This window comes from Solea senegalensis, linkage group LG13 (assembly GCF_019176455.1).
Source record: "Solea senegalensis isolate Sse05_10M linkage group LG13, IFAPA_SoseM_1, whole genome shotgun sequence".
NCBI lineage: Eukaryota > Metazoa > Chordata > Actinopteri > Pleuronectiformes > Soleidae > Solea > Solea senegalensis.
The window spans coordinates 11,088,516-11,098,454 of record NC_058033.1 but is presented as its reverse complement, the minus strand read 5'-3'; the positions used below and the strand labels follow the sequence as shown (position 1 = coordinate 11,098,454).

General features: G+C 40.3%; 1 protein-coding gene across 1 annotated transcript; it reads left to right on the top strand.

The window, feature by feature from the left end:
• Nucleotides 1–3,451: 3,451 nt before the first annotated feature.
• LOC122779277 lies at nt 3,452–7,865 on the top strand. The gene is made up of 11 exons (XM_044041447.1): nt 3,452–3,644; nt 5,312–5,587; nt 5,739–5,842; nt 5,927–6,196; nt 6,341–6,434; nt 6,598–6,665; nt 6,908–7,138; nt 7,248–7,289; nt 7,406–7,525; nt 7,639–7,692; nt 7,783–7,865. Exons 2-11 carry the CDS (start codon nt 5,455–5,457, stop codon nt 7,852–7,854), a joined length of 1,188 nt encoding a protein of 395 aa, XP_043897382.1. The 5' UTR covers nt 3,452–3,644; nt 5,312–5,454; the 3' UTR covers nt 7,855–7,865.
• The last annotated feature ends 2,074 nt before the right edge of the window (nt 7,866–9,939 follow it).

Here is a 9,939-nt window from a genome sequence, read left to right as displayed (position 1 = left end):
TTCAAATATCAGGTGTCATAGTGTCTGCTGTCACCAGGGGGCGCTGTTTTTGAAAGTGAATATTTTCATATAGGCGTCTTCAGGGCCAGACTATCATCAATCCAAGCAAGTTTGGTTCAGATCGGACTCGGATTCGTAAAGTTGTAGCAGTTTGTTTTTTGTCACAAATATCTGACTTTGCAGTGTTGCTGTGGCAACACCGTTGAACGATTTGTTATCATATTAAGCACGCATCATCGAACATGTGTTTTAAATGTTTTCCCAATTTTTGAGTTTGATACGAATAACTCTGTAAAAGTTATAACCGAAATTGTTTTTTTTTGTATATTTTGTTACCACAAGGAGGCACTGTGCTCAAAATTTACGTTTTTTTCACAGACTTCTTCAGCAATGGTCCATCATCAACCCTAGGTAATTTGGTTGGGATGTGACCTTCTATCGCAAAGTTATAAGAGTTTTGTTGCCTGTGGCGAAACATTAAAATTTTTACCAACTTTGCCGGCCCCTTACTCTTACGCCATAATACCTATTGAAAAGATTTTGATACCTTTGGATCCTCAACTTGTCCAAAGTGACCTCACCAAGTTTGAAGGTGATCCCATGAAAGATCTAGGACAAATCTGTTCAAATATCATTGGTGTGAAATGGCCAAAATCAGCAAAGCATTTACTTTCAATCCAAGATGGCGGCTTTCCTGTTAGTTTTAGAGCATAGGCTACGCTGACTTTTTTGACCGGCCCGACCTAAGGAACACGTGCACCAAGTTTTGTGCATGTACATTAAACGTGCTCCTCAGGACCACAAGTTTTAGGGGGTGGAGCAGGTTTTTGGCCCGTCCACTTTCACCAGGGGGCGCTGATTTTGACTTGAAATATTTTCACATAGGTTTGTTCAGGGCCAGACTATCAACAATCCCAGCAAGTTTGGTTCAGATTGGACCAGGATTGGCAAAGTTGTAACAGTTTTTTTTTTTTTTGTATTTTCTACCACCACCAGGAGGCGCTGTTTTCAAAATGTATTGTTTTCAGCAATATAGTCGCCTTCAGCAACTACCCATTATCAATCATAGGAAGTTTGGTTGGGATTGGATCTTCCTTCGCAAAGTTATAAGAGTTTTGCTTTTTGTTGTGAAAAATAGGAATTTACACCCACTTTGGCGCCCCCTATCTCGTACACCATGAGACATTTTAAAAAACTTTTGATAACTTAAGCTCCTCAATTGGTTCACAGTGACCTGACCAAGTTTAAAGGTGATCGCACTAGAACTCTAGGACTAGTTCATTCAAATACCAAGGGTCATATTGTCTTTGTCACCAGGGGGCGGTGTTCCCGAAATTGAATATTTTCATATAGACGTCTTCTGGGCCGGACTATCATCAATCCTAGCAAGTTTGGTTCAGATGGGACTAGGATTCGCAAAGTTGTAGCAGTGTGTTTTTTTGACGCAAAAATCCGACTTTGCATCATTACCATGGCAACATCATGTAACGATACGCCATCATATTGAGCACGCATAGTCTACCTTGTGTTTAGAGTCTTTTAACCAATTTTGAGTTTGATACAATAATTTCTGTAAAAGTTATTCCCGAAATTGTAAAAGTAACTTTTTTTTTTAGATTTTCTGCCACCACCAGGAGGCGATGTTTACAAACTTGACAGTTTTTGCATAGGCATCTTCAGCAAGGGCCCATCATCGATCGACACAAGTTTGGTTAAGATCGGACCTTCCATCACAAAGTTATAAGAGTTTTGTTGTGCGTTGCGAGAAATTCGTAATTTTCCCCAAATTTGGCGCCCCCTATCTTGAAAACCATGATACTTATAAGAAGCATTTTAATAACTTAAGATCCTCAACTTGTCCACAGTGACCTCACCAAGTTTAGAGGTGATTCCATGAAAGCTCGAGGACAAGTTCGTTCACATACCATTGCTGCGAAATGGCCAAAATAGGCCAAAAATGGCCGTTCAACCCAAAATGGCGGCCTTCCTGTAGGACTTACAGAGGCGCCAGCACGGACTTTTTGGACCGTCCTGACATGCTTAACATGTGTACCAACTTTCGTGCATGTACGTGAAACAAGAGAAAAATCGGCCTGATGAAAGCTGTTTTTCATTTTCGTAAGCCCCGCCCACTTCCAATTTTGTACGCAGTGTCCCCGAAGTACTTTCAGACGTAAATTTACACCAGGTTTGATGCACTTGCAAAAGTTGGTGAGTTTTCGTGTATGGGAAAGACCTCAAAAAGGCGATTCATTTAGAGGAAAAATAATAATAACTAGTACCGCAAGCGGTAATCAACGGGTTCGAGCTTGAGGGCTCGCGAGTGTCTGTGCGTCTACGTCGCCATGCGAGTCACATTTGACTATATAAAAGATGTCATCCCCCTACCTTTGTGTCAATATCTGCCACCAACGCCTACAACACACAATCTTATCCCCTCACCATTTGCACCCTTCACCTAACTTTGTTGGTCCTGACAAAATGTTACTCTGAACTGACTTCAAAACTTGAGAGCCCTGCTAAAATATTTCAGTAGTAAAAACAGGTCTTGGGATTCCAATGGTTCTATGAAGAGACCCCAGAGGATTTTCAGAGAAAAAACTAAAGTGAAATAAAACATGAGTATATATGTCATAAAAATGGGAAACAAGAAATGTAGTATTGTCATAGTTAGAAGGATCAAAGATAGACACAAATTTCTAATATAAAAAAAATACATTATAGTGTGTCTGTGTTGGTGTGGTGGTTCAGTCTGTTGCTGAATGAGCTGATTGAGGATGATGTGTTCAGAGAGTTTCTGAATCATTAGCATCACAGTCAATGCTTTATATAAAAAGCTGTGTCTTTCACACACTATTCAAGCACATCAGCTTTGCCATTGTTCCCTTTACCTGTGAGCCGCCCTGCATATCAGGTTGGTTTGTTATTCATATGAACAGCAGATGGTCACATGCTCCTGTTACGGCTTGTAATGCAGTGTTCTGACTGAACACAAGTTTCAATGTGTGTAACATTGTTTTAAAACCACAATACTGAGCTAGCTAATAATAATGTAGCCATAATGTTTTGAAACGCACAGTGGACTATTGAATACAGTGTCCAGCATGATAAAACCCCAACTTTTTATGGGCCAATCAGAATACTTTATTTTCCTTGGGTGAAATTTTTTTGTCGTCTAAATGCTACATGCAAAGAGTCTGATCATCAAGTAGTTGCTGGTTTTGTTTTGGCGGGTCACAAATGAAAACCATGCTAAAGTAAATGAATTGGAAAATTGTTTTCTTATTTTCACATTTGGAGGAAAAAAGGTCATGACAATAAATGCTACAGACTGGAAATGACTTACACTTGTGTCCAATTCTTATAACCAGTTTTTGATTGGTGCATTTTAAATCACGCCTCTTTTCCCCTAACTTGTCTTTTGATTGGTCTATTACCACGTCTGTCAGGCAAAACTCAGCTCTGTTAGGACTGTGCCCTTCAGTTGTGTAGTTTCTGCACAGCACGTGGTTCTACTTGGCCTTGGCTTTCAGTGGACTGCACTTGAGTGAATTTCATCTTTTTCAAAGTCTCTTCAACGGTTGAAAGGTCTTTCTTCTTTGTGTTTACTGGACTTCATCAGCAGAACCAGCGGATAATTCTAGGTAAGTGCTGTTGGCATATCAGTTCACATAGCTCTTTGTTTACATGGCCAGAGAGAACGATGCCAATGAACAGATTAATTTAAAAGAATGTTACCACTGTTTTTGCTTTCTGGTGACCTTGTCTTTGTTTGCATCTAGCATGGCTTTACAAATGGTTGATCATGTTAGATGCAGTTTGTCTTTATACACGGTTAAAAGCAGATGGGAGTAATTTAAATAAGTCCCATTATTTGTATCACAAATACAGTTTGTAGGATGTGTGTTTTTGTTGGTTTTTGTTTCAGTTTGAACAATGTTTTTGCGGTGTGCGCATGGATGTATTTTAAGCTCTGCATAGAGCATAGCCCTTGGGCAGGGGCAGTGCTGTTACCCATCATGCCCAAGTTTCATTTGAGTCCACCACAGTCACACAGAACTAGTTATTCCATTTCACAGCTGTAGACTTTTCTATAGCCCACAAGCGAGGATCTCGTGGCTGACAAAAGTTTTAAAGGCGTAGCATTACGTCTGAAACTTATTTTGACAATCGGTAGTCATGTAATCATGATGTCACATGCGTTTTTTTCTGGGTTAGTTGTCCTGGAAACATGAAGCTCTGCCAGTGCTGTGTTGTTGGGGTCAGGGTGAAAACAACGACCAGAAATCAAAACAACATATTACTGTATACCACCAGGATGTGTGAAAACACTCACTCTGGCTGTAACTGTTGTTTAGTCCTAAATTTATACTACGTTTATTAAAAATAGTATATTATGGCTGTAAATTAGTAAGTACAGTTGGTACAGTAAACCAGCAGATTCATGATCATATTATTAGGAACAATAAGAATGTGGACAAGGTGAAATAGTGTGGGACTGTGGTTGTTTGATTGTTTGTGTGAGAATTTCGCAAAACTGTATTGACTGTGTTTGGGGGTGTGTCAGATAAGTGTTGGGAATAGCTTTAAAAGTAGACAAAGCTTGTCTACTTTTAAATGGTGTGTGTAGAGATAGGTTCCGCTTGTTGAGCTGAATGAGGATGATGTGTTCAGGGAGTTACCAAATTATTAGCATCACAGTCAATGCGTCATAGACAAAGCTGTGTCATTCACACATTATTAAAGCACATCAGCTTTGTCATTGTTCCCTTTACGCTTGACCAATCATGCTTAAGGCCCTTAACAGCTTAGTAAGGGACCTGCACATCAGGCTGGTTTGTTATTCATATTGCTCCCCTTATAGCTTATAAAACGAGCATCTGATTGAATACAGGTTTGGATATGTGTAACATTTGCTTTTTAAAACAACAATACTGAGTTACCTAGCTAATGATAATCAAGTCACATAACTTTCTGAAACACACAGTGGCTTATTACAGCATGAGAAAAATATTTTGGAATCCCTGGAAACACTCACTCTGGGTACTGCACCTAGGCAGTAGCCAATTAAATTTTATTGTTATTTAGTCCTATATTTATAGTAAGCTTTATAACCATAAATTATTATTAAAGTACAGTTGATATAGTAATCCAACACAGTTATGATCATATTATGAGGAACAATAACAACATGCTGGTAGTGTAACATTCTGTAACTGTGTGTTTGAGTTCTTGTATGGGAATCTCACAAAAGGGAGTCTTGTTGTAATTGTGCTTTTTACAATTGTATGTTTTGTTTGTTTTTTTACAGTGGATTGAATTTCCAGGCACGTCACAAAGTTACAGAGGAACAGGAATTGGTTTAAATTATTGTGTTCATTTAATACAACTGTTTTCTGGTGTATATTTTACTGTTTCTGTGTGAGTTTTTGTATTTCTATAGGTTAGGTGAAGATGCCTCGCCTGAAGAAGCACAACCGTTCCATCGCGGCCAAGAAGAGGATGGAGGAACGCCTGGCAGCAGTGGTGGCATCTGCACCTCTGGTCCCCACCACTTGCTTCCCACCACCAACACGTGGTCCCTTATGTATGTGTTTACCTGTTTTCCATGAAGTGTTATCTTTAAATTCTTTGGAGAGTGCATGTGGACATGTTCAGTGTCTTTAATGTATTTTGTACGTGCACAATGTATTTGGGCGATGTGTTCTTCTATTTTAATGTTTTGTCTTTTTAACTAGGTCGTGGTACTGGTCGTCGACACCGTGTGAGCACCTGGCCAGTTTCACCCCTGACTGGCAGGAGTCACAAGATGATCATCCCACCCGAGTCACCTGACAAGAAGGTATTTATTTTGAATTTACAAACATAATTATTTGTGTGTGGCATAGTTATTAATGTTCTAAATAAATCTTTTCTATTGTTTTAGTTTGTTCTTTTTGTCGGTGATTCCCACCTGCGCGCCATTGTTGATGGCCATGTGAAGATTTCGCACAAGCTGCTTTCTTTTGGTCTCATGTCAACGCCAGGGGCTGACGCCAAGGACCTGAGGACTGAGATGGTGAGTGCAATCATTCCCAGGACACCTGACCTTGTTTGTGTTCTTGCACCCAGCAACAACTTGACCAGGGGGACATTGGATCAGGCTGCAGTGGACTTTGAGGAGCTTTTCACCAGTGCCTTGTCTCGGTGGCCGAAGGCAAGATTATTTTAATATGTTCACGTCTTTCCAATCATAATGAATGTGGCTTTATAGGCTGTTGTAGATAATTTCTTTTTATTTCAATGCATGTTTGTGATTATTATATTGCTTGTTTTTAAATAATGTTATGTGTTGTTATAGCTGTTTGTCCTGGACTTCCCTCCACGCCGAAACGTGGATCAGGACCTGCAGGAACTTTTTCGCCAAGAGTTTCACCGTGTGGCTGCACGCAAGGGTATGGCCCAAAAATATTTAGTTCAGTCTAATTGAAGTTGCATGTGTCATTGGCTTCTATGGCAAATGGAGAAAGATCATTTCTGTCACATTCAGCTTGTTTTAAATTAATATGATGCAAATGGGTTGTTTTTTTTTTAAATCATGTGTCTTTGTTTGTTTAGGTGTGAGGTACTACTCTATCGCAGAGTTCTTTCCTCTCAGCCAGCGTGACCTGTGGAGTTGGGATGGGGTAAGTGGCAATGATTTGTTTATTGTCCTTTCTTACGTTGACAAATATACTACAGTTTTTTTTTAGACTTTGTTAAAGCACTGTATAAATGAAATGTGTTATTACTGTATTATTATTATTATTATTATCATTATTAAGAAGTTGATCTGACAAAGTTTGGTTAGCAGGTTAGCAACAGTATTGACATTGCTGTTAATTTGAGTTTTTATTTTTAATTTGAGTTTGATCGCATAATTTTGCAGGTTCACCTGAGCGATGGATCTGGGATGAGGACACTGGTGACATTGCTATGCGACAAATCCAGTCAGGAGCTAGAGATGGCTGTTGCACAGGAGGAGTCGCGTAGCATGTTGCCAGCTGTTCCCGCTCCTGCTCCTCGTCCGGCTCCGAGGTTGGTTGTGGTTGGAGAGGCTCGCTCTCCACGTCCGTTGCACAACCCATTGGATTGGAAGGTGGTTGAACCACGCAGGACGGTAAATGAGTTGCACACTTTGTGCTTTAGTAGAAACAGAACCTTTTCCAAGCAATTCACAGCACAAATGGTCAAAATGTACATGTATAAAATGATATTTTTCATTACAGGGGAGCAGCTCGCCCCCTAAGGGAGTGAAGGTTCAGCTCAGGGTATGTTTTGCTTTTTAATTCACCTTTTGATATTTATGTTTATTGATTGATGTATCTATCTGTATGTTTTCTCAACAGAAGTTGTTATTAAATGTTTTTCTTTTTTGTCTCACAAGGATTGTTCCATCCCTCTCACTCCTGTCTGGTTCAGCCCACCAATGTTGGAGATGATGGACAGTGTCCGTCCGGGCAATCTTGATCGGAAGGAGCCCAGTACTTCTGCCAAGGGACCAACGGTAATGTGCATGATTGTTTATTAGCCAATGATTCCATTTTGAAAAATGAACTGTCAAGACTGCTTATTATCCAAAGTTGTTGCTTTTTAATCATTTAGTTTTTCTTCATTTAGGGGGTCAAGCGTCCTAGGAGCCCTTTTGCTCCAAAGAAGAGCTGTGGGAAGAAGGTTTGAGAAGTTGTATTTGTTTTCTAGTCTTTGGCATTAAATTGTGTAAGAACATGGAATTAATTTGTTTGCTGTTTTTTATTTTCTAAGGTGAAGGTGGAGGAGTGGCCTGAACTTCCCAAGGCTGTGTCAGTAAGTGCACATTCTGTGAAAGTTGTATAATTTCATGAATGGATTATGCAACACCTTGTTATTTTGAATGTCATTTTTAAGTTGGAAGAGCTGTGGGAACCAGGCGGTTGAGCGTGTTACATTTTACTTCTGGTGTTGGGCAGTAAATTGTGGAAGTGCATGCAGTTAATGTTTTTGCTGTGTTCTTTTTTTTTGTCTAAGGTGGAGGTGGGGGATTGGCCTGGAGTGCCCAAGGCTGTGGCGGTAAGGGCAGATTGTGTGAAATGTATATAAATGTATTTTGCTCTTAAATAAGTTAAAACAAATTTCACTGTTTATATTAGTAGTTGATGGTCAAGATTGAGTTGCATATGCAAATGTTGAATTTTCCAATATTTGATTCCCTGAAAAGTATCACAAGTCCAGGTTGTTATAAATGTACAAATACAGCTGTGTTACAATGTGTAACAAGATTGATTTGGTTTTATTTTCATCAGGAGGTCCCTGTGGAGCGTCCCCGCAGACGCATTGTCTTCAAGAAGAGGCGTACTTCTCAGCAGGTTTGTCATTATTTAGATTATGATTCTATAAAGAATTTAGTTAGTGTTGATAGTGCTCAAACATTCTGGCAGTTGTAACATAGTGAGCAAGTTATTGTGAAGTCATGTGTGAGTCTAACATTCAGTGTGTTTTGTAGCAGGGTGCAGCTGCAGATGTTGTGGAGGTGATGAGTGGACCATCACCTGTGACCATTGAAGACTATCCCCCTCTGCACAGCTCCCCAGACCTCATCCAAAGTAAGGTCGCTGCGAATGTTTATACTTTGCCGGTAACGTTTGATGCTGGGTCTGTTAGTTCATGTGAAGAGGAGATCATAGTGGTCTCTGATACAGACAGTGAGGGTTCCATTTCTTTTGGGTGGACTGATACTTTGCCATTACCGGAAGGTTCAGGGTCTGTTGGGGCAGGTGTAGATGAGGTCACAGTGATCTCTGATACAGACAGTGAGGGTTCCATTTCTTTTGGGTGCTTTGATACTGTGCCTCGAAGTTTTGGGGTGCGTTCTGTGAGGGGATCCTTTCATCAGGGGGTTCAGCGTTTTAAATATAGAGGTGTACAGTGTATGGCAGTAAGTTTGGCTGCCATGGCAATGCATAAGACCAAGAGTGTGTTTTCTTGGCAAACGAGACATCTGGACGATGCTGTAGTTTGTGGTGACAAGATCTACACATCTTTGCGTGACAATAACTTGATTTGTGGTGGGCACACTATGCCGTGTATTCCAGAGTTACCAAAGCAGTTAGATAGACGTGGCCATATGTATGAGTTTGAGTATGGTGACTTTGTGACTGGGGATGTCAATGTTGTTGAGGGAGAGTTTATTGATGCAGGTGTGTGCACAACTCTCAAGGACGGTTTGGAAAAGATGTGTATGGAATATGACACATGCTTTTTCACATTGTTATCCCGTACTTGTGGGATTATTAGGGAAGGGGAACGGTTTGCTGTTGTTGACTCTCATGCACGCAGTGCAGATGGGATGGTGCATCCCAAAGGAAAGAGTGTTGTTGTGTATTTTAGTAGTCTTGAACACTTGATTCAGCATGTTAGCTGTTTCGCTGCAGGATTCAGAGGGACACAGAAGTTGTTTGAGATTGCTGGTGTTTGTGTCACTGTGAAAGTAGATGGTGGTGCTAGCCAGTCATCTTCAGGGAAGATTGGTGCAAAGCGCAAGGCTACTACAATGCCTACTCGTACTTCAAAGAGGGTTAAAAGGAGTGACCCAATTGATTCAGATGTAGCATTTGTTAGTGAGGTTACAGTTAAGGAGTTGGTGTTTAACCCTGTTCGTAATGATGTAGCTCGAACTTTATGTGACAAATTACATGTTGAGTCAGAGAAAGTCGACGATGTGTTTTCAATAGTTGGTGTGTTGGGGGCTCCGTGCAAAAAGGACACAATAGTTGGTGATGGCAACTGTTTTTTTAGATCAGTCAGTCAAGCTGTGTGTGGTTCACAAAAGAATCACAGGAAAATTAGATTAGCTGTAGTTAAACAATTAGAAGATAATGCTGTAGCCTATGAGAGCATTTTGAGAAGTGAGTTCTCGTCAGTGTCAGATTATGTCATTAAGTC

Coding starts and splice junctions, on each gene's coding strand:
- LOC122779277 (XM_044041447.1), top strand. CDS start 5,455: ATGCCTCGCCTGAAGAAGCACAACCGTTCCATCGCGGCCAAGAAGAGG. Junction 5,843..5,926: donor CCGAGTCACCTGACAAGAAG/GTATTTATTTTG, acceptor CTATTGTTTTAG/TTTGTTCTTTTTGTCGGTGA. Junction 6,666..6,907: donor ACCTGTGGAGTTGGGATGGG/GTAAGTGGCAAT, acceptor ATAATTTTGCAG/GTTCACCTGAGCGATGGATC.